The sequence below is a fragment of the Micromys minutus genome, assembly GCF_963924665.1.
Source record: "Micromys minutus genome assembly, chromosome: 6".
In the NCBI taxonomy this organism is placed as follows: Eukaryota; Metazoa; Chordata; class Mammalia; order Rodentia; family Muridae; genus Micromys; species Micromys minutus.
Window position 1 is genome coordinate 80,495,537 of NC_137975.1, and position 25,611 is coordinate 80,521,147.

The 25,611-nt window shown below is 41.6% G+C and overlaps 1 protein-coding gene across 1 annotated transcript in view; it reads right to left on the reverse strand.

The window, feature by feature from the left end:
- EXOC2 (exocyst complex component 2) overlaps window positions 1-25,611 on the reverse strand; it is a 145,547-nt gene that overhangs the window by 15,468 nt on the left and 104,468 nt on the right. Inside the window, exon 23 of the mRNA XM_080917705.1 lies at window positions 22,159-22,300. Within this exon, the coding sequence (XP_080773831.1) occupies window positions 22,159-22,300 (142 nt within the window). The remainder of the gene's footprint in view (window positions 1-22,158; window positions 22,301-25,611) is intronic.

Here is a 25,611-nt window from a genome sequence, read left to right on the forward strand (position 1 = left end):
CCTCTCACAAAACTCCTGCTGTACAATTTATAGCAAGTGTGGAGGTGGTTCTCTAGTGGAATTCATTCCGCTAAAAAGAACAGCAGAGTATCACACATTTGTGTGGCCTTGGGAGACTGCCATGTCTGTTTGAGCACTAGATTCTTTAGAGCTGAACTATCTGCATAAACTGTTAAGTGATTAGAGGAAAACTGAACCACATGTACAATTTATGACCCACAGTCAAACAGCCTCACCTTCCAGCAGGCTGTTTACTAGAAGCATGCATGCCTGTTATGAGGAGCTGTTCTCTGGCAGGGCACCTCTTACTTTTCTTAGGACACAGGAAAGCAAGGACAGTTTCTGATATTAAACAGCAGGGTCTATTTAGCAACACAGTTAAAGAAAGTAGGACAGGATGCTGTTGCTGAGGCTCAACCAGTTTGCTTTCCACACAAGTTTTGCTCTTCTGGTGACAGCTTGTCCCAGTCAGCACTATTTTCACTCAGCGCCCACAGTGTGCTAGACACTACGGCAGTTCTCAGGTAGGTAAGAGCACAGTCGGGACAGCCTGTGTGTTAGAAAACCTGGGTTTAGTTTGTACTCTAATGGCAGTAACCATGAAGAGCTAGACGTACAGTGCAGACCTGAGTAGGAAAGGGAGTCAGTGCAGGGAAGGGGTTGAGAGTAATTAAGAGGAAAACTGACTTGCTTCTTGGAGTTGCAGGGAAGTGTCAGGTTATTATGATGTAGTTGTGAGTGTTGTTTTTAAGAGCCCTACTTAGATAAACCCCCACAACTTTCCATGTAACTTAAGTGAGGGAATGAAAAGCAAGTTTCTGAGCATTCAGAATATAGACATCTACCTCTGAATATGAAATTAGGATGTGTCATGATATTTGACCAAAAAAGTGTCCCCACCCACACAGTATGAACCTAGACAATCACTTAGCAATAAATCTAGAAGCCTGGTCTGGAAATTCCCCAAGGAGAACACAGAGCTCGCCTCTCCTCTGATGGAGGTCCTGTAGGCTGCTGTGAGCACGGTGGACTTCCGGTTAGTGAGTCCGTGTGACCTGACTTTCCCAGAACAAAACCAGTGTTTGTATACATCAAGTTAAAGAAGAAGCTTCTTGGTCATTTTGTCAGGTTCTTTTTTGAGCAGGAAGGTCACAAAAGTTTGGGGATAGGAACACTATTAATAAAGTACACAGCGAGAGCCTAATGTTGGTTAGTGTTCTATATCAGGCACCATTTCAGATCCCAAGGAAAACAGAGCTTAGAGCTGATATAAGCAACACCCAAGTTTAATGACAAAGTAAACAAGAAAATAGCTGTACAATATAAAATTAATCAGGCAATAGTAAAGCCTGGATTGGGAAAGGTAAGCCTGCTGTGCATGAGAATGGCCGTTGTGACAAATGAGCCCTATCCCTTGTTGAGTGGACGCTGGTGTTTTTGTGTGTCCATTTCATGAGAATGTCATCATGCTCCCCCACGTACCTCAGTGAAAAGTGTCTAAAGGGTGGCTAGAAACAAGGTAGTTCATTTGAGCTTTGAGTTCTCCTCAGTGTATGGAAAGATGCTCAAGGCGTTACACAGGCAGATTTGATTCTTCTCATTAACAATATGAATGAGAGGATATACTAAAAATAATCAGGTATTTCTTCTTACTTTGTTTTTTTTTTAATTTTGAAACTTTAAAAATTAAATGTCTGCTGAAAATAAATAAACCATGGAAGGGTGGGTTCATTTAATAACTAAGCATTCAATGAATGTTGTCTTCTTTACTTTCCCCTGAGAATGACAACTGACAATCTGGTATATTCTTTCAGACTTTTGTCTAGGAGTATATATGTTTTTTTAAAAAAGAGGTTGCACTACAATTCTCTTCTTAAAACTTAACTATATCACATTCTTTAAGAAACAAACGTGCCTTCCAGCCTTCTTTTTAGAGCAGAACTAGACCTTCAGCAGCATCACACAGCCTTCCAGGCAACCCTCCTCCTACTCAGGACAGGTTCCTTCCCAAGCAAATACCTTTCCCACTGCCTGCCCCCTCTCTAGAGGGGTACAATTGGTACACTGATGGGCCGAGCAACACACTTTACACACAGAGGCAATGTCTGCAATAGGGCCACTGCTGGAGATGCACCTTCTCTTGGTTTAGTGGAATATGCTCACCACTACAGTGTGATGTGCCAGTCACTGATGCCTCCCTCGCTCCACCATGCCTCCTTTCTTACTAACCTTGAAGCTGCTAGCTTTCCTCCCACCTCCCCTCCCCATTCTGCCCTTCCCAAAATGTCATAGATTTGGTTCTTACACTACAGATACAGATGTAGTTTGTAGATCAGCTGGCCTTGAACTTGCAGTAATCATCCTGAGTGCTGGGATTACAAGTATGTGTCACCTGACTAATGTATTTTAATAGGATAATCCAGAGGTGGAACTGCTGCGTTCCAAGGTTTTCAGTCTTGGTAGATTCTGCCAAGCTGCCACCTAAAAGGTCACGGGAAACAAAGGTCTCCCTGCTTTTTAAACATGGGTTGTCTGGTGCTACAACATGTTCCAACTTAATGTTTCATTGAAAACTCTTAAACAGCAATTTGACAAAACTTTTCCTTTAAAAAAGTACAATTTTAAGCAAAATTGAAAGGAGAAAGAAGATAAGCCAAAGGCAAGCAAACCTTTCACTCCTCTGCCTGAATCAAGTCTCAGAAGGAGCTACAGAAAGCATGCTGTACATGTGAACCTACACCAACAACACAGAGCCTCCCACCTGAAACACTTCCTGGCACAACGGACAGACAAACTCTCTCTGCAGACTCAAGGCTCTCTGCTTAGTGTTGTTTTTAAATCCGGCACTCCTCGGTAGGTAATACTTCAAGAACTCAAATTGGAAAGTCTGGAGACAACCTACTTCATACACCACATTTCCTGTTTTTAACCCCTGTGCCCTAAATCAGTTATCACTCCTAGTCTACTGACAAAAATAGATCGAAAAATACTATAAATATCCCACAATGTACTTTTTTAAATCGTCAAACTGAAACATTACATGAAAGAAGCCTGGGGTGTTTTTTTTTTGTTTTTTTTTTTTCAAATTATTCAACTATATTCTAAAGACACATAACGATTACTGCCTGTTCTTAAAACACACACACACACACACACACACACACACACACACACACACACAGTAGTCAGAAACTTTATCAATGTTGGCATAACAGAAAAAGAAGCCTAAATATCACACAATACAATTAGTTTTGTTGGAATGGAGAAAGCAAGGCTCTGTCAGCAGTACTGGTCCTCTTATTTCAGTACACATCCCCATACTGCCTTAGTTAAAGGGGTTTGAATGTGCACTCAAGGGCAAGGTAGCCCTACCGTGAGTGTGTGAGTAACTTCTTCCTCTACAGTGTTGTTTTCTATGCCAGGATTTTTCCTTGCATCAAAATGTGGTCCTACTGATCACTATGGTAGATTTCATAAGACAAGTCTACTCTTTAGAAAACAAGGTATTACCTGCAGTGAAAATGCTAATATATAAATAATATATAAATAAAATTCAGCGGGGCTTTACACCTATTTATTATTAAAAGCTGTTTAGACAACTAGCTTTCAAGACTCAGAAACAGAGCAGGGCAAGCCCTCAGCCTCTTCTCAGACGTGAACGTGATGAGGTAAAGGGACCAGGAATCACAGTAACAAGCATGTTACAGACTACTCTATGGAATTAGCACACAAGTCATCCAGTCCTTCATAACCTAATATCGTGAATTTCAGACTAAAAAGGATACAGAATTAATATGAACTGACAAATTAAAACTCCCTTGTTTCAACTAACTACATACACACACACACACACACACACACACACACACACACACCCTCACCAAGTCTTTCATTAGAAAGCAGTCTCAATTGGAAAAGTGAAAGTAACAACAAAATAAGATTCATTCTCTACATGCAAATGAGTGTCTTCATTCACACGGTGAACCACCACTCTGGACATAGTACTGCATAAATAGGAACTGTTCAATTTTCAAAATCTCAAGGAGACCAGTTTAAAGAAAAGATTATTTCAATAGAACTGAAACCTGATGCCTGGGATGGAAGCACTGCTGGGAAGCTACTGAGCTGTGGCCTCTGGGAAATGTCAGCTGTGAGGGGCACGGCCAATGGCCTGGCTCCTGCACACAGAGGTACCGAGCTATTCTCGGGCTACGACAGTGAGTAGTAGCGCAGCTGCCCCAGCACTAGAACAAACTGCGGGGCAGAGAAAGAACTAGGCGACCCTCATCCTAACACCTAGCTCCATGCCTTTGGTAAGAAGGGGTAGCCCACTGTTGTAATTTTAGTCATTAAATCAAAGGAGAGGTCTGGAAATTAAACAGTTTTAGTGAAGTAAAAACTGGTAAGAAACCCAGGTAGAAGTGTCTGTCTCTTGAGTCCTATGTTTTTTTGCACAAGCCGTTCATCTGATGAGTATTAAAACTACAGAATGCTGGTTTTTACACTCTGTTGAATCCAGTGGCAGAGAAAGAGGGCAGGATGGAGGATTTGAGTGTGTGCCTCCAGCTCCCCAGGAGCTATCTTCCTGCCTGAATCTCTATTTGTAGAGCTATGATAACAGCTCTCAGAGACTCCCATGATATGTCTAGCACAGCTAATGGGGTCTCGTCATTGTGGTGGCTGTGGTCTAGATTCAGAAAGCTCCACTGTAGCATAAAATTCCACAGTCAAAGATATAGGAAGACATAGCAGAGCCCTCTCCCAGGAAGAAACAGGAGTTTAGTCAACAGCAGCACAATAGATGGTTTTATACTTACACAGCATGAGAAATGTGCTGGAGTTAATATTTAAATAATCTGAGATCTACTTCTAAGTCCACTTCATTCTGCTGCCCAGATTAAGTGGCTTTCATAACAGAAAAACTGTTACACTAAGAAATAAATGCAGGTGTATTTGAAAGAGGTACCTTTACCATTCACTAAGAAACTATCCCTGCCACCATCTTTCAAAGGAGTTTTTTCTTCTATCCTAAAATAAAGTATAACCACTACATAATAAACTATAAAATCCCTTTGTATACTATTTGATTTTTCACATGTTCACATGCATACAAACACACAGCTCCATAAACACCAGAAGGATAAGGATGGGATATAGGGTTTCCAGTAGACTGTAGCAGCCTTGTCTATCTACAAGGGCAAAAGTTCCCTGATACCTGTCTCTGTGAACTTACATATTCATACATATGAGTACACAGCACATGCTAATCTATAGTGGGTGGTCACTGCACACACAACACACTGACCATACATATGTGTACTGGGCTATAGTGCATGGTTACTCTACATACTATTCAGAAGCATGTGTAGCCAGTTCAACAGTTTACTTCCAGGGCTGTTCCATGTGGGCTCTCATACACACAAGCAACACTACTTCTAATAAAAACCAGACAGGAATTGCCAGACCTTCTTCCTGGTAAGCCCATTTCCCAGCAAATATAAAAACACAAACCACAGCACCAAACAGCAAAGAAGAGAAATAAAAGGCCAAGAATGCAAATCACTTTCTTTTCTTTATAGTACCCAACAAGAGAATACAAGATATTACATTTTCATCTTCATTATATTTTCAGTCCATGAAGACAGTTTCTGTAATTTTATAAAACCTATTATTAAAGTTCTTTAACACATAAACTTGCTAACGTGATATGCATTCTACAGAAAATTCCTAAAAGTCCTTGTCACCATAATCACAGGCTGCCACAGCATTTTTAACCAAAAGTGACAGCAATTTTAAAAACCAGGAATGGGTTTTCAAATATATCATATTTATGAATTTACTGTGGTTGTCACTCAAACATTCTATTAGTGCTCAGTATTAACAGAAAATTGAAGTCAATTGATCAAAAAAAAAAAAAAAAAGAAGAAGGCATATCCTGAGTACCCTGTACAATACAGGTTTTACTAACATTCTTTAACTTGCTCTGATAGACACAAAATGCTTAATTTTGTTCCAAATACTTAATACACAGCTACTGGCTGAGGTCTTATTTCGAGTGTCTTTCCCCCGTCCACCATCTCTCCTGCTTATACAATGCAGTAGTCAGGCAAACTGTAAAAAGCGTTTTATGTATTTTATTTTGGTGTGTGGTCATGAGAACGTGGGGATCAAAGGACAACTTGTAGAAATGGCTTTCTCCCACTGCCACTTGGGCCTGGGAGACTGAATGAAGGTTGTGAGGCTAAGCCATCTTCCTGTCCCACTGGCACACTAATTAATTAGCTTGCTGATAATGGTATTTTTTGAGAAGTCAAGAAAGGGAAATTCCAGGTTTGTCAACATTTCACCTACAAAAGGAGGGGTGTCCAAGGTCTTTCTGTCCACCCAAGACCTTTAACTTTCTCCTTTATGGATTCTTAGGAAATGTTTAAGATCTTATTTTCAAAGGTCAGCACCCTCGTATTTGGAGTAAATGTTAATCACAATGGCCGATGGCTGTGCTGTGTGGGTGGATGGCTTTTGCTGCTTAGTTGGGAGAGGACAGAAGAACACTAGCAGTGATTACTTCATTAAAAAACTTATTGTGCACCCTTTTCTGTGGTGTTGGAGAACACACATAGCAAAGGCAATTTTAATTTGAGGAGAGACAACTCCATGAAACACACAGACAGCCAGAACAACTCTAATCTGAGCTGGGACTGCTCTGTGGTTTAACAACTCGTAACAATCCTTTTTGATACTCTCACTAAGAGGACTAAGTCTGTGGGTCTCTTTATCCAAGTACATGCCATACACAGATATGTAGCTGATAGTTTATTAGAACTCCCTGCCCCCCAGTGAAGATTTATATATACCTCAGGGCTCTCAGGAAACAGACACTGGAGGAATCTTATATAAAAAAGGACAAAAGAAAACAAGGAATGGAAGTTCCACTCTTAATTAGTCATCCTTAAAAGAGACCACAGGGAGGGAGAGTTCTAGAGAGGATAACTGTTACTTCAAAGAAGGTAATGGAAAAAATGGGGGACTTTAACTGGGAGATGGGAGGGAGACGATACAGGAGGAGAGAGGACAGATACAGTGAGTGCTTGAAAAAGTTAGGAAATAGAAATACAATGCATATGTGTAAACACACATGTATGCATATATGTATGTATGCATCTGTCTGTCTTACTCATCCATCTATCTGAATCTATCCCACTTGGGGTGATAATAATGATTCTCCCAAGAGCCATAGATGATCTAACAAAATCCGAAGTAATAGGCACTCCCTCGAGAGTTGTTGGTCAGAGGAATGGAAGAGACTCCTCAAGCAACACAGGCTATTGGTATACCCTGGGTTGTTCCAAAACGTGAAGGTAAATTCTCTTTATTGGCAAGACAGTCACACTTTGCTAACCTGAAAGCCTGCTCCCTGAAGACTAACTTCATAGCGTCAGATAGTGCTATGCAAACTGCCAAGGGAGAAAAGTAATCTAGAGTCCTACCCTGAGGTAAAGCCTCCAAACTACAATGACCAGCACAGCAATATATTCCTACACTTGCAACTGAGTGTTTTAGTCTTCTAGATACCTGTCTAATTACACATAAGGCACACTCATCAAGAGGAAACTCATGCCTGCTACTGCAAACCTAACCAACTACCAGTGGATGGAGGGGACATGCCATTTTCTTAAACCAATACAATTTTCAGTTGTTTTGTAAATACTTATACTCACAGTTATAAGTAGTCTGTGATTACTGTGTGAGTGCATACACACATACAAACACACACACACACACTCACACACACACACACTCACACACACAGACACACACACACACACTCTCTCTCACACACATTCCTTTTTTGCAATAGATATATAGATACTATTACAAAGATCCCCAACTAGTCAAAGTGCAGAGTGAGCCGCAGCCCCAACTGACACATCTTATAATGCAACCCTACACCTAAGGCTGAGGATGCATCATGGAAATGGAGTTAGCAAAACATTCCCAAAGGTAGAGGCAGAGGATTAAGACACTTGCAGCTAGATGGTGTCATTTAGATATGACAAGGAAAATGTACCATGAAATCTCAACAATGTGGTTGCCTAAACACACCTTCACAATGGTAACACCAGTTGACATGTCAGCATAGGTGGAGGAAATCTCACAAGAGCAGATGAAGAGCTCCAGGAGACTAACAGCTGTCGGGAGAGCAGAGCCAGTCTTCTCCACCGATGCCTCCTGATGAGTTACTCAACTCCAAATGCAATATATATTAAATAGTAATTAAAGAAGAAGACATGGAGTTGAGAGGGGGTGATAGGGACACAGGAGGAGTTGGAGGAATAGACGGAGGGGTAGAAATGATGTGAATACAATACACATGAGGGGAATTCTTTAAAAAATTAAATAAAACTAAACAAAACTGTCTTTTACTTCTAGCCATACAAAAAGCATTTGAATGATACTGCTTTTGAGCAAGCCAAAAACAAATTTATAATGGTAATATATAAAAGAGAATATTAGAAATATAATTTTTTAAACTCAGTACTCAGAATTATTTGAATTAGAATCTATTCTGCCTGACATGTCTGGAACACGAAGAAGAAGGAATTTAAAGCAGCCCCCCCCCCCCCCCGGTGGCTAAGATGTGTGGGTGGCAGCAGTGAACAAAACAAAGCTGTGTCTTCGTGTTTCTCAGCTCTTCAGTGCCCATCCCCGTTGGCTTGTCATCTTCATGCTCAGTAAATGACCCACTGCACACGCGGAGGACCCATGTAAGAAGCTGAAGGTGGCAGCACAGCCCTGCAACCCCAGTTTTAGGGGAGCACTGGCCAGCCAGCCTAGTATAAACATGGGTTTTAGGTTCTGTGCGAGACCCTGTGGCAGAAAGATAAAGGTTGAGAGGAATTAAGTAAAGATGTCTGGCAGTGACCTTGGGCTGCCACACTCTTGTGCACCCATGTCCTTGTACACCAGCATGCACAGGTACATAGATCCACACTAACAAGTGTAACTCACCACCACTCCTTATGTGTGTACAGCACTGTGGCTGCAAAATTCCCAAGTTACACCATACATCTAAAGGCAACAGCAGCTTTAAAGCAGACTGTAGCCACTTAAGGCTTAGTAGTGTGCTAGCTCTGAAGAGACACCCTGGTCCTGGGGAAGGCAGAGCTAGCAACAAAACTTTTCACTACACATGGTTTTTCATTAAAAAACGTCCCCTCTCCACACAAATATGTACAAAAGTACACACACACACACACACACACACACACACACACACACACACACACGGCCTTGTGTACCCAAGTTTAGCACAAAATGTTTGGGTTTCTTTTCAGACCACTTGTCTGTCCTGTCCTCAGCCTCACTACTGTGACTCTGATCTCGTAGATTCTAGGAAACAGGGGCTACAGTATCAAGGCACCTTCGATGGTGACTTAAACCTTGTAAGTGGTCCAACTTTAACATTTGGAACTCATCTGGACTTTGGCTTTCTGCTGTGATGTGTTATAAATCACAGCACTGATCCTTTTCCCAGTTCCACACTTAGCAACGTGGACCTGCTTGTGTCCAGAGTGCAGGGCACCCACCCATCCGAACCTCATGGCAATACTCGAGGGTCATGCAGCCTCACTTGCAACCCCTAGTGAAGATGGTGAGCATGCGGTTTGCTAGCCTAGGGTTCTGACTTCTAAGGAAGGCTTTTGTTCTGAAGGTGTCAGAGCGGCAGCATGGCAGCTCAGAGACTAAACATAAGAAACCAACAACCCAAATTTTAGTATTTGCTGTAAAGCTTCAATGTTCTCAAGCATGGCACTTGTGTCCCTGTGCAGATGGCCATCAAAGCAACAGTCTGCTTTGCAAACAAAGGTGTCTTCTGGCAGACTGAGTCAGAAAGCACCCCAGGGCAGGTTCTCAAATGCCCTATGAATACTTAAAGACAGAACTTTCAATGAGAAACAGTAAGCTCAGGGCTAGCACTGAATCAGTGTCACAGTCACAGGGCTAGCACTGCCCCAGTGTAACAGTCACACGCACACACTAAACAGACGCAGGGAGAGAAGCAGCACCTTTTCTTTTACCATACTGTTCACTGCTGTGCAAAAGGCTATAATGTGTGGAAAGTAAGTTTGGAAAGAGCCTCTTAGATTTGTAGCTAGACAAACAAAATGAGGTAAAGTGAGGGGGAAAATCCCTAACACTTTCCACAGTACTTCAGAAGCTTAAGTTTCCCAGGTTCACTAGATACACAATCACTACAGAATACACATGTGTACTTTTTCCAGTGCCTCACTACCTGGAAGGGACTGCTGCAGAGAGCAGGGACACACCCTCCATCACTGGTCAGGCAGGAACAGGTATTCTGGAAATGCTCAGCATGTATACTTGGAACATCAGAGGCACTAGGTACTAACAGATTTCTGGATAGATTCACTGAGAGAGATCAGAGAGCCTGGGAATAATGAAGTGGACAGACTGCATAGGGAAAGAGAGAAAACTGAGAGGAAGGATTCTTTATTTCACATCCCTCCCGCCTTCCACTGGCTGATCCCTCTGGGACCACTGAATGTGGCATCCAATACTACACCACACAGGATCTCAGCAGTGACAGCCTTCAAGATCAGAAGTCCACTCCAGGGGTTGAACATGTTCATGGCTAGTATCAGTAAACAATAAGAACAACTACTATAATGCAATTAAATTTATCAGGTGTGTTCAAACTGAGTCCATAAAACTTTATGGCTAAGACTCTCTAGTTGATGACCCTTGAAAAATGCTAGGAAGCCAACCTGTTTGGAAATTGCTAAACAAAGGACACAATGTCCTATCCTTTCCTATGAAGGAACCAAAAAGCTGGTGAGGAAAATAGTTTGTATCCTTTAGTAAGAAATGGCTTATCTGGGTGGGATGAAGGGAGAGGAAGTCTCAGGTGGCTATAACTCAGGAATTAGGGTGACAATTGCACACACTTCAACCAAGTTCATGGTTCGTTTCTGGGCACTGTCTCACTGACTATAAGACTGAAGTCTACGGCAACCAGAACAGTGTATGCAGAGGAGGCTTAGAAAGAAAGCTTAGCGCTCTACAGCAGAAGGGAAAGGTCCAAAGAGTAAGAGAAACTCTGGGGGAGAGGACCTTCAGAAAGGGGAGATTACACATGGAAGGGCCCCAGGAAAGGTAAAAACCCATTGGGCAGTTTTTCTAGGAGCTTCTTATAGAACTCGAGAGAGAAACTAGACAAAGACTTCTACCGAGACTGGCTAGTTTCTCTGGGTTAACTATAAGCCTAACCAATTAGAGCAGCCCTGCCCTGAATATTTCTCTGGCCCAAGGACTTTCTAAGCTGCTCACTCAGTCAGGGGGAGTCCTCCTACCCTTAGTCCACTACAGGTCTCTGATTTGCTTTACTAGCTGCTGTCCTTGATTGCCTGCTAGTCATTCATCCTGGCTGCTACTGCAGTGTTCAACTTTCCCTGTAGGTGTTGCTAGTCTTAGAGGATGTCTGGTTTGCTGGACATTAATTATACTGTTTTCCCATTTACATAATCAGCTTGTAGTTTATCACAGATCTTTTTCCTTAATTGTGAATGGATAGCTAACTCTTATCATAGTTATAAGATGTCTTGGTTGTCTCAACAAGTTTAAAACTCTGTCCATGGGGGAGTCTTCCTTGACAAGGTAGGAGATAAATGTTCTAAGCCATTCCTACTTGCAGTGTACTCTACTGCAAACTGTATTATTAGTTGCATTAGAAGCAGGAACACATGAAGGGACACAGGACCTTGCTTATGGTGCTTGCAGGGTGGTAGTTGGGATAGCGTTGGGGGAGCTTTGTGAGAGCTAGCCTGCACTAATCTGTCCTTCCTATTACCTAGTCAGCTTGGCTATCTCACACCAGACTGCAAGGCTTCCTTATTTACCTTCCTCAGTGTTCCTGGCCCAGCTGGCTGTTTTAACCTTTACATCTCCTTTAATCTAATGTCTGTTCTCACTGTAACACTGGGTGGGGTGAAGGTGTATGTTAGAAAACCTTCTATGTGTGGGGCAAGTTTTCCCAGTGGACACCCAGTAAAAGGAAGGAGGGAAAAGAAGGGAGAAAGACATTTTTATAGTTGTGTTATATCCTCAAGTATTAAAAATGAGCTTTAAAAAGTCAAACAAAATGAGCAGTGGGTGAAGCAGACAGTAAAAGGACTTGCTGATGGTCGGTGTTCACACCACAGAAGCCAAGGAGAAAGTCAGAAGTACCACTTGTCTGTAACCCTAGAACTTGTGGTGAGGCGGGAGATGAAGATGGGAGAAGCTCTGGAAGCTTTGGGACCAGAAAGCCTGGAGTACACAGTGTGGCAGAAACAAGTAGGAGCCTGCCTTAGAAACCCCAAGCCCTGATGGAAGAAGGGAGCGCCATTCTGAAAAGTCTGCCGACTTCCACGTGTGTATCAGACACACACTCTGCACTCATATGCACACAGACGAACACAGAAAGAAGATGATAGATCATGGCACAGATCGATGGTTATAAATCATTAGATGAAACCTCACAGTGACCTAAAAGGATAGTCCAAATGACACTCGAGCTCAATTTTCAGTCCTAGCATCACAAACAAGAAGAACAACAAGACCCTTGAATACTATGAAGCTTTCTTTGTAAATAAACTTACATGGAAACAGAATTTAACCTAATACTTTTTTTTAATTTATGGAAAATACAAAAGACAGATAAAAGCATGAGGAAAAAATCTTAAAACTCAGGACTTCAGAAAATCCACACAATGAAGAACCTACTTTATCCAATAAATAAACTGGAAAGGTTGATCCTAGAGTTAAACCAAACTAATCAAGTAACCAACCAACATCTAACAAGAAAAGGGGATACATCAACCAAAGCAGAACAGAGACCTGGGGAACCCTGAGCAAACTTTCTGTGCAATAAGAATCTAGAATTTGAACACTGACAGGATATGTGGCGAAATTAGGAATTAATACAAATTTTCTTCCAAGTCTTATGTTTCTTTAGGAAAAATAAGTCCTTATGTGATTTGCATATACATGACATGATCTAATATCTGAAATTTACTTCAAAATAACAGGTCCTAGAAGCAGTGGGCGTTCCAGGCATGCAGACAAAACACAGAGGCCAGCACTGGTGACGGCTGGCGTTGGCAGCAGATCAGCCCTGATCTGTTATTGTTCTACTCTAAGTGTCTGATATTTTCTATAGTGGAACTTTAAAAACGAGTTATGTTTGCACAACAGGACACTGGTCACCCTGATGCCAAGTTGCATAGTTTACAGCTATCAATTTAAAACCTAACAGATACTTGAGCAGATAAGACATGCAAAAAAGAAATATGCAAGCCACAGTCCACCTCAAGGTTAATCAATTTCACATTGAAGATGAGTAAGGCCAAAATTAAGCTTTATTGAAAAATGCTTGGCAAACAAAGAAATTATAACCAAATGTCTAAAGCCCTGTACAAGTGGTTTTATGGCATTGACTATAATATATTAAACTGTTTGTAAAAAGGAGACAAGGTCTGGTAAACAAAGTGAGCTTACATAATGAGCCTGAGACTTAAAAAGATGAACAACCAGGCTTACCCTCTTTCAGAAAACTGAAAATTGCTTTTTTAAAAGAGCATATCAAATATAGGACCATTAAAATGTCCTTACAAAGCTTCTCGAGTTAAATCAAGAATAGTCCTAGGACTTATGAAAGCTTTCCCACCAGAGTTCAGGGCAGCAAAGGATGAAGGACCAGGCATTTCTTCAGCAATGAGACCCACCCAGCTGGAAGGTTTTCATCTCAAATAGTGTTCATACCGAGCTGAGTTGCTCATAGTCCAGGAGCCCAGGAGGATCGCACCTGAACCAGTGCATGTTCCATATTCAGAGAAGAAACATGTTTTGAAAAGTGCCAAGCATATAATTATGAGAAGGGGTCTGAGCAGACAGTGCTGCCTTTAGGAGGTCCTTAGTGCTATGTGCATTCTAAATTCTGTCACCCTTCTACATGATGGTATTGTTGCTACAGCTATGTCATTAAATCAACAACACCCCCTTCTTTGACATCCACTGACTAAGAGTAGTTGATTCAATCTCATATTCCATTGAAAGTATCTATTCATCTAAAAACTAAAGTGTAAACTGGTATTTTAGTCTCTGTTTATTATTGCATTGTACCTTGCTGGAGGAACCTTTGTCAGAGTTTCTTATGAATCAATCCACCAACTGCTGAAAAGTGAATTAGGTTCTAGGTAGGGTGAACACAGCACAGGATAAAACAAGCACACGTGGGGCAAAGAGGCAGAGGATCACCAAGAGAGAAGTCCTGAGCCAGGTTCAAACAGCTGAAAGGGTGTTCTGTATCTATTTAGTGGCTTCAGTGGGGGCTGGCAGGGTAGTGGGAAGTCCAGTGGTGAGAGCTATGTGTGAGGACCTCTGGGAAAGAAGGCCACACACTGGGACTGGTAAAAACTACACATCGGGTGCTAATTAGAAGAACAGCTCATATTAAGCAACACAGGGTCAGCTCATGACCAGTGCTGAAACTGTGTATGTCCCTGAGACAAGGGGACACCTTTGGAAACTTCCAGACATCTCAGGCTATTACCAAAGTTATTGGTTGTTCTCCATAAACTGATAGTAAAACCCTATTGCTGGTGATATCACTTCTATATCTCACTGAACACTGAGAAGTCAAGCTTGTATCTAACTAGAGCCTTGACTCCTACAGACCAGTGTTCATGGTATTAGAAGGCACTTTGCACACTATCAGAGCAAAACCCAGCTACAAAAAACAGCACAAAACCAACCCAGCTACAAAAACCCCTTTAATCTACAATGGAGACTGCCTTGTGATATGCTGATACAACAGTGACACAAATGTGAGAGGAACCACCCACTCTTTGATCGGATTTAAAGCCTACTCCATGAGATGGAATCCATGCCTGACTGCTCAAGTAGCCAAGAACCTGACACTGGATGGACCATGGGCACAGGGACAAACCAAATACGACTGATTGTTCTGTTAAAGGAACAAAGCAATAAGATGATGTTCTGTTATATCCATAGATAAGTGTCTTGCTCAGCCATCAGAAATGCTTCCCTTCGAAGTAATGGGAATAAATACTCACAACTGCACAATGTGCAGAGAGTCCGCAGTATTGGAACACTCAGTCCTAAATGGGATGTTGTAATCAAACCTCTCCCCTCAGGGCTCAGGGAGCTATGTGGAAGAGGGGATGGAAAGACTGCTGGAGCCAGAGGGGTAGGTAATTCCAAGGAAACAGTGTCCACATGAACTCACAGAAACCATGTCCCAGCGCTAAGAAGGGAAAATGGACATGGACCCTTATCCAAAATCTATCTCCAATGAACATCTGCCTGCAAAGAAAACCTCTTTTGCTCCAAAGGAGTCTCTCACGGGAAAGGGCTGGGGCCTGGGAATGGTTATAATGAGTCTCCACAGGTAGAGCCAGAGGGGCTCAGCACTGGTTTTCATTGTCAGAAAACCAGGAGGTAATAAGGGAGAAAAACTTTCAAAGTTAATTTATAGTTTACAAGTTGTCATTACAACTGACCCATTTGAAGTATTAACAGAAGCATTTCACTTGTAAAGAAAGAAACACTGGAACATTTTTCTGAAGTGAGTGCTTTGTTAATAGGGAACATGATTTTATTAGCCGGCACCAATCACACCATGTTTTGTACACCTAGAGATGATATTAGTTACACATTCATTATGCTTGTTGATGCAATTAACATGGTAATACAGTGTATCAGTAATTACAAATAATATTAACTCACATGGACATCATTTGGAAAGGTAAATTAATGAGTGCCTTATAAAGGACCTTGAGTAAGTTAGCCTCTTCTCCCACTTCCTTCACTGGTACAAGGATTCAGGCTTTGTCCTCTGTGAAGGATGCAGGTACACAGTACACTGAAATCACCACACCATGACCTTACATTCCCAACCTTATTCTTTATAAACTGCCCAAATGGAGGCCTTTCCTCACGGCAGTAGAGAGGGAAATGCAGAGCTACAAATGTTAATACTAATTGTTAGAGAACAACAGCAACGTTGTTTTTAGTGTTCACGTTTTTCAAAACAAATGTGAAATCCAATTTTTCCTTATCTTCACTCTTCTAGCATGTTTTTCTTCTGTGGACATTCCAGTTGGCACCTGAGCTCCCAATGACTAATGTTAGAAGATACAATAGATGGTAACCGAACTGTGCTATGTCTCACAGATCCCAAAGGTAGAGAGCTGAAGGCACAGTTCAAGCTGCCCTTAGGAAAGCAAACACAGACACGGAAGAGCTGTGGACTTTCAATGTCACATCAGTAGTGCACATGTACTCTGCACGACACATAGGAGTCTCTGATGCACCGTCCCAGCGACAGATTCCAAAAACCAACAGCTCAGTCATGAGTCAGGGTTGGAATCCTGCTGCTCTGGACCACGAGCATCGACTACTGGGGAATTTAACTGAAGCGTGATTCCAGAGTGGCAGTGAGCATTTCCCATCACTGCATCTGTGAATCTCTACATGCCATGAGGAAGCCACATAGCATTACTAATATAAAGCACTTGAGTTAAAAGTCTATTATGCACTTTACCTGAATAAAAATGGTTGTTTAAATTCATCTACTAGATACTTTAAAGATTGCTAATGAGTTTAAGTTTATATGCATTATAGACAGAAAAATAGCCTTAAAGAAGTACTTAAGAAAAAATTTAAAGAAAGTTTTATCTTGAGATTTGCTTCACAGACCCAAACTTGCATGTGTATTTGACAATGAGAGACATTTTCAATTTTTCTAAAATTCATAAAATGTAAATATACAAGAAGCTCCATTTAACCACAAATAATGGAACAGTCAGAACTGCAATGCAGAACTAGTGAAAATAGTCTTAGTAGCACACATACCAACAAAGTGTATGTAAAAGATATTACATACTATCTGCCAGCTTGAAAAACATAGCTAGATTTTAACACATTTCTTCTTAAATCATGATACTAATCAACTGTATTTCTAAAATTACTGCACATAGTACTGGAAACAAAATTTACTGCTAACTTCTGTAATTAGACATTAGTTACCTATGTGGTTTGTACAGTTCAGTTTCTAAAGATAAAAACTCTAAAATTAAGGTTGCTGACTGAAAGATTTTAGAATGGTTATGTGAATTCTTCCAGATCACTTAACGTGAGATCCCAGCCTTTAGCAAACTAACACTCTCTAGATGACTAGGCAAGATGGTGGTTCAGCTGTAATCAAGTCAAAACTACACAAACAACAGAATTAAATAAGGTTAACAAGTGAAATAAATGCAGGGCTTCTCAGTATATTTGCAATGTGAGAAATGCAGGGTTGACCGTGCCATTTGTTTACAGAAGGAGTTTTACCTTATAGTTAAGATCAAACTAGGTAAAGAGGCCAAAAGCCACACAGCAAGCAGAATTCTTAAGCTGAAAGGCGCAAGGCTGCTATTATTAAGATAAATCTTATGATTAACTATCTTACACTCTAATCCTAACCCACAAGTGTCACAACTGAAAGAATCTGAAGATAACTGAGAAATTATACTTTGGTTACCCGAGCTAAATAAAAAGATTAAGGTAGTGTGGGGCAATTAGGCCAAGAATGAAACCCAGATAAGTGAATCCCTGAGAATCGATTGTGAGACAGTGGGAGTTTCCTAGTCTCCCAAGAAACCAGACCCCTTCACATAGCCATAAGCACCCCACAGCCCCCCATAAGCGGCATAAGTTACACCCCAAGTCCCTCCTCCGCAGGTGAGGACGTAACCACACTCAGGACAGAAGCAGGGCTACACCCCAAAATATGCAGATAAGGCATGTCCAAGTCCTCAGGCCAAGCCAATAGGAAGCACTTGTCAGACTCTGAACCAGCTCATAACTGTATATAGGGGGCCTGTCCAAAATTAAAGGTATGCAGGAATTACTGCATCATCTGAGAGCTTCTGTCTTAAGAACTGTAACACCACCCATTGGGAAGAGATCGCCTCTCCTGAAGCTCTCCTGCACCCTGCACCGGGGTCTCCCTCTGACTCAGCTCAGCCCGGCTAGGCGTCTCCTGGCAGAGGCAGGAACTCCCTAGCAGAAATTTTAGGGTCACTTATGTATACTATTAATCTTCTGAAAATAATGATACCTTGACTTTTCTTTCCTTCCAATCTGTATCTTCTTCATGTCCTTCACTTGTCTTATTGCTCTAAATAAAACTTCGAGTATATTGAATAGATATGGAGAAAGTGGACAGCCTTGTCTTGTTCCTGATTTTCAAGGAGTTGATTTGAATTTCTCTTCATTTAATTTGATGTTGGCTATTGGCTTGCTATAGACTGCCTTTATTATGTTTAGGTAAGACCCTTTTATCCTTAATCTTTCTAGAACTTTTATCATGAAGAGGTAGCTTTTTCTGCATCAGATGAGATGGTCATGTGTATTTTTTTTTTCAGTTTGTTTATATGGTGGAATACATTTAGTGATTTTTGTTAGTGGAACCACTGCTGCATCTCTGGAATGAAGCCTAGTTGAACGTGGTAGATATTTTTTTTTCTGTGTCTTTAAGTTAGTTTCAATAGGAATTGGTTTATCTTGATTTTCTCAAAGAACCAGCTCTTTATTTCATTGATTCTTTGTATTGTTCTATTTGTTTACAGTTTGTTGATTTCACCTTCAGTTGATCTCTTCACCTTCAGTTGACCTCTTGGGTGTGCCTATTTCTTTTTGTTCTAGAGCTTTCAGGTATGCGATTAAGTTGCTAGTATGAGGTCTATCTGATTGTTTTTATGCAGGCACTTAGTGCTATGAACTTTCCTTTCAGCACCACTTTTTCTCATTGTGTCCCATAAGTCTAGGGATGCTGTGTATTCATCTTCATTGAATTCTACAAAGTCTTTATTTCTGTCTTGACCCATTTTTCATTCACAGAAAGTTGTTCAGTTTCCATTAGTGTGTAAACTTTGTATTTTTTCTGTTATTGATGGTGGTCTGATAAATGCAGGGGGTTATTTCAATTATCTGTTGAGGCTTGCTTTGTGCCTGAGTATGTGGTCAGTTTTGGAGACAGTTCTATGAGGTGCTGAGAAGAAGGTATATTCTTTTGTGTTTGGGCAAAATATTTTATAAATATCTGTTGAGTCTATTTTTATCACTGCCCATAACCCAATGGATCAATGGCCTCACATAAAACCAGATACACTGAACCTGGCAGAATAAAAAGTTCATAGCCTTGAATGAACTGCACAGGAGACATGTTGGGGTGCATTGTGTGAGGTGTGTCTTTGTAATGTCAACTGCTGACTGCTGTACTGGAGGAGAGCGGGGCGTCCAGGTAGAGAGGGTCTCTGGGAGAAGAAGGCTGGTGCGAAAGATTTTTCAGGAGAATATGGTGCGGTACTGTTGTGAACGGGTACAGGGAGGTAAAACTTTGGACATGTGGAGGGTTGTAGGTGTTGGGATTCTGTAAACCCCACCCCTCAGTTACCTAGCAACAGCCAGGTATACCCCACCCCTCAATTACCCAGCAGTGGCCAGGTATGCTCCACCCCAGTGACCTGACACTATAAAAGGAGCTGCTTGACCCCTCCTCTCTCTCTCTCTTGGCCTCTCTTGCCCTTGTGCTCTTGCAGCCTCCCTCTTCCCTTCCCCCTCTGTCCCACATGCTCATGGCCGGCCTCTACTCCTCTACTTCTCTCTCTCTGCCTCTACCACCCTCTTAACTCTCCCATGACCTGAATAAACTCTATTCCGTACTATACTGTTGTGTGGCTGGTCCCTCAGGGAAGGGATTCCCAACATGGACCCCTCAGAGGCATCTCCCTTGCCCTAAGGCCTCGCCGCATCTCCATGGGCCATATGCCCCCCACTCTCTTCATCCTTCCCCTAACATTGGTGCCGTGACTCGGATCGTTATCCTTTCACAACATTGGTGCCCTGTGACTTTTCCTTTCAGTAGGCTAGTTAGTTAGGTTAACTTTAGACAGCTGGCTGGGACATTGCCCTATGGAAACACTAAGAAACCTAAGCATTAACGCATTAACGTATTTAAAGTGTCATTATGTAAACAGCTGGTGTTCCATGAAAATCCCACTATAGAGACAACTTTCTGAAACAGGACCTGGATAGCACAGGCAAAGATTAGCAATTAATAAATGGGACTTCCTGAAACTCTAAACCCTCTGTAAGGCAAAAAACGTCACCATTGAACAAAGTGGCAGCCGACAGAAAAATGTTTACCAACTCCACATCTGATAGAAGTCCAACAACTGAAATAGATAAAAAACTCAATAGACTAAATATCCGAAATCCAAATAATCCAATTAAAATATGGGATACAGATCTACACAGAGAATTCTCAACAGAAGAATCTCAAATGGCTGAGAAACACTTAATAAAATGTGCAACATCCTTAGCCACCAGGGAAAAGCAAATCAAAACAACTCTGAGATTCCATCTTACTCCCCTCAAAATGGCTAAAATCAAAAGCTCAAGTGATAGCTCATGCTGGCAAGAATGTAGAGGAATGAGAAGGCTCCTCTAGTGCTTGTACAGACATGAAAATCAATAATAGTGGTTCCTCAGAAAATCGGAATCCATTGACCACAAGACCCAACTATAGCACTTCTGTAGGACAGTAAACTGTAGGTAAACTATAGCACACCTGAACGACACTCCATCCTACTAGAATGACACTTGCTCAGCCATGTTTATAGAAGCTTTATTTGTAATAGCCAGAAACTAGAAACAACCTAGATGTCCCTCAACAAGAAAACGTGGTACATTTGTAGAGGGAATATTACTCAGTTGTTAAAAAAAAAATGACACGAAATTTACAGACAAATGAATGAACTAGAGAAAGACATCCTTAGTGAGGTAACCCAGACCCAGAAAGACAAACATGGTAATGCACTCACTTGTAAGTGGATATCACTGTAAAGAAAGGATAATCATGCTACAATCCACAGACCCAGAAAGGCTAAACAATAAGGAAGACTCAAGTGGTGCTGCAAGGATTTCCCCGGGAAGAGGAGACAGAACAGATTTTGTGGGTGGACTGGGGGTGGGTATGGATGGGAATAAGAGGGATTGGGTAGGAGGATGGGGAAGAGAATACTGGCAGAGATGACTGGAACTGGGGATATTTCTGGGGTGAGGTAGAAATCGTCTGCAATGGAAACTCCATCCAGTCTATGAAGGTGACCCTAGCAAAGACTCCTAGTAATGGGGGACAAGATACCTTTAACCAGCTTAGGCCTCAAGTAGAGGGATTGGACATCAACCCAGCCAGAAATCCTTTGACATACAGTTGGTCCTGACTGCAACACATGCTGGGACCAGAGCCTAGCATATTTGTCATCAGAGAGACCAGAGATTTCATCTAGCAACTGATGGGTGCAGATGCAGAGTCCCACAGCCAAACATTAGGTGGAGTTCAGAGAGACCTGACAAGGAGAGGAAGGAAGGGTTCTAGGATTCAGATGGGTCAAGGATACTACAATAACATGGCCCACAGAATCAAATAACCAGAAGTCATGGGGGATAGGAAGGCGGGCGTTACAGAAATCAGGGAGCCAGTATGGGTCTGACCTAGGTCCTCTGCATAAATGTCATGGTTGTGTAGCTGGGTAATCCTGTGGGACTCCTAACAGTGGGGGTGGGAACAGTCTCTTATTCTTTAGTCTTCTTTTGGGACCCCTTTCCTACTGAATTGTCTTGTCCAGACTTGACATGAGGGCATGTGCCTGGTCTTACTGTAGCTTGTTTACTGAGTTTGGTTGATGTTCCTGGGATGCCTGCTTCTTTCTGAGAGGAGGTAGAGGAAGGATGGATCTCAGGGAAAGATGAGGTATGTATGTTTTATTGAGAGGTAGACTTGAGGTAGTAGGAGGGGAAACTGCAATTGGGATGTAATATATGAGAAAATAAATTTTTAAAAAGAAAAAATAGTTTAAAAATGATTTAAACCAATAAGTAAAAGTAACAATGGTCACAATGGTCGTGTCTTTGGTAAAAACAGAAAAGAATGAATATGAAGATGAATAGTTTAAATATATCTTGATTCACAGAAACCTATCTATACCTATCTCCATTTGGAGGAGCTGAGAATGCTCCTAGACTTACCTGCTGGAGGCAGACAGTCTTTCCAGTCAAAATAGCCGGCATATATCCCAGGTTCTAAGGATCCAACAATAGGATCTGCTTTTAGCTCAATGTAATTTTCAAACAGTCGATGATCCAGTTCTTTCAGTGATGCCATGCTAACCTACAACACAAGACGTGGGGTTAAAATGCCAAGTCGAGAGCGAAGAAGAAATTTAAAAAAAAAAAAAAAATGGAAGTATCTATTACATTTTTAAAAGAATTTTTCTACATAGTTCAGGTTTCTGTCTTATCTATGTCAGTAATAAAGACAACTATTAGTGTGGCTATTTTGCACAGTAAGAAATAAGTCCCATCTATGGACTATTCGTTGTCTTTTAAAATCCTTTAAACTTTATGTTCTGTAGAAAGACCAAACTGTCAGTATAAATATTCAATAGCCAATGATGAGTAATACAAAGGACACCCACTGTGGTGTTCCACTTCAGTGATCTCACTCAAAGGCATCCTGTTCTAACAACCTGCCTGTGGCTACCTGGCTTCTTCCAATCACGGCTGCCTTACTGAGACGTGTATTTGAAGTGTTGAACAGTCTGAGTTTGTCTTAGCGTCACTCTGTGGAGAAAACAGCTTTTGTTCTTTCATGGTTCAGACAATACATCAAAGGTGCTACTAGAGAGTCCTGGTGTGAGTTCTACAGGCACAGATCTAGGCACAGTTCAGCACACACCAACTGTGGCTCCTACTGGCAGTATTAACAAAACAGACAGAGCTTGGTATCCACCTTGTAGGAGGGGCCTTGGTCTCAGTGGTACTCAAGTGACTAACTGCTATTTGACAACATCAGTGTGCTGGCTCACTGATGTGTAGTGGTACATGGTCAATCTTCTTTCACATCCTTTTCCTGAGGGACACAGGCTTCTTGAACTCCAAAGATGAACTTGAAGAAGCTGACAGGGAAGTGGAATGCTCATCTAAGGAGTACGCCAGATGGGAACCAAAGCACCCACCAAGCAGTGGTGGGAGCAACAGCAAACACAGAACACAGTGAAAACACTTCAGAGGGGAGTTAGAGAAGGTCACAGAATATGATTGTATCACAACAGGATATATAATTTCCAAAGATACTGAACTGAAAGGCAAGCTGTCTTTCAAAGCACCAAGAAATCTAAAGCTGAAGTTAGAAATGGGGAAGACAGACGAGCTCTAGGAGGCCTTAGAATACAAACCTATAGAAATTTAAGTGGACAGACCACCTACATCTCTCAGTCATGCAGACATGTGATTGGAAGAAGCCAGAGTAGCCGCAGGCCGGTTGTTAGAACAGGATGCCCTTGGGTGAGATCACTAAAGTGGAACACCACAGTGGGTGTCCTTTGTATTGTTGTCATATTGCTGGATGAACAATGAGAGAAATGGCAACAAGTAAACAAGCAAAAGTAGAAATTTTACTGGATCTGAACCGAGTTTGAGCTGCAGTGGATAATTAAGCTCCAAGCTAGGCTGACAGTGCTATGCATGCCTAGGTGCATGCTGCAAGAGTTACCAGTTTCTGAGTGAGTATGGGGGAGGCCTTACTGTCCCATAAAGATTCAGTATGAGTTCTGAAATGTCACCCTGAAACCTGAGATCACTGCAAAGTATCTACAGAAATGCAACCTCAGAGACATGTCAACCCCGTACCTAATCCAGACAACATACACTTGCTTATGAAAAGATTCAAAGAATGAATCACCTGTATTTGTGATTTGGTCTTCATGTGGGTCCCCCACCAACTGGAGCAGGTGAGGAGGTTTCAAGGTTGATGAGCATTAGAATGTACGGCCAGGGGCCATCCAGTGGAGAAAAGGAGACATCCTCTGATGAAAAGACCATGGTCTGTTCTACTCGATACAAGATAAAATCTCTACATCTGCAATGGCTCAGAGGACAACAAGACTGGCAAGCTGGTTGACCAAAAGGGCATTCTACAGACAGAGTAAGACATCAGATGTTCTTTCAGCAGAGCACAGGAGGCTGGTGTTCAATGTGTGGTTGAAAGAACAAATGAGTAGACAAGATGGGTGAATCTGATGAGCTGAAGGATAGCACTGTAAAGTCAGGGAGATGGATGATAGTCCTCCACAAACTCCAGCTCGGGGCAGTTAGGTTTAGTTCTTCAAGCAAGGAGAGATGCATGAATATAGGAAGAAAGAAGAACCACAGCATCAGATTTGTTTCTGGAAGCTCACCGGATATTCTAAGAAGGATGATTTGGATATTAAAAGTGATGATAATGATGATGATGATGATGATGATGATGATGATAAATTTGATAAAAGACAAAGTTTCAGACTGGAAGAATATGTTTCATGGAACTACTGTATGGAGTATCTTAAGGATTCTATGTTTTAGCTTTCAAAATTACTCAGAATTCCCTTTTAATGTTCTCACCACAAAATCTAGTTCATGAGCAGATGGAGATGCCAATTAACCCGAATGAGTCTTTGGACCACATATACACAAATACATATTGCAACAATACACTGTACTCTATAACTATGCATAATTAGCATTTTCCCTCTTAAACAGCCACATAATTCAATGAAAATTCTGGCTGGCTGACTCAATGGTGACTGTCTATGACAGGAAAACCATCAACAGAAAAGGGAAGGTGGTCTTGACTTGGGGTGCAGTTCAATTGGTTCGAAATCCACTGTAACATTCTAGAGAAGATGTGTGGTAGGAAATGGTCAAGTCTAGGGATGAGGTGTAAGGTTTATGGATCGGGGCATCACAGGCAGCAGTGGTAGATTTGATCACTTAAGGAAACTGCCAGGATGAGGAAGCAAAGATCACATGATGCACAAGCACCATGGAGATGATGCTGGTAGGGCACAGATCCAAGGATTCTAGTGTGAGAGCCTCACACCCTGCCCTGGAGCATCAGCCATTTTGCTCACTTGTTTTATCCCATCACAGCTTTCTGAGGACACAGAAGGCAGTCCAGGCTTTCTTACCTCTGAAACCTTGTCCTGTGCCTGAACCTTACATCTTCTTTTCTGAAGTCTGTACCGGAGAACATACTGCCAATCACGGATTCCTGACCTGACTAATGTATATTCTCCTATCCCACCACCCACCTCACTCCCTCTTCTCTCTCGTCTCTCTCCCGGTACTATGGATGGAACCATTAGGTAAGAAAACCTACTATACTGCTGAGTGACAGTCTCAGCCCCATAGCTATTCATGTATATCTTTTTGCCTTTCCCATATATAGAAGTAATATGAGACAACTATATAGGGTCAAAATTTTAGCTCAACATTCAATAGGAGGAAACACATTTGTTCAACTTATTTGTCTATAGAATCAGTTGTGTAAAAATCAGTTGTATAACTTTGTTTCCTAAGATTAATTACATCTAACATATGCCCCCACAACGTCTGTGGAATTACATCATCACAACTGCCACAATAAAACAACATGCTAAGGCT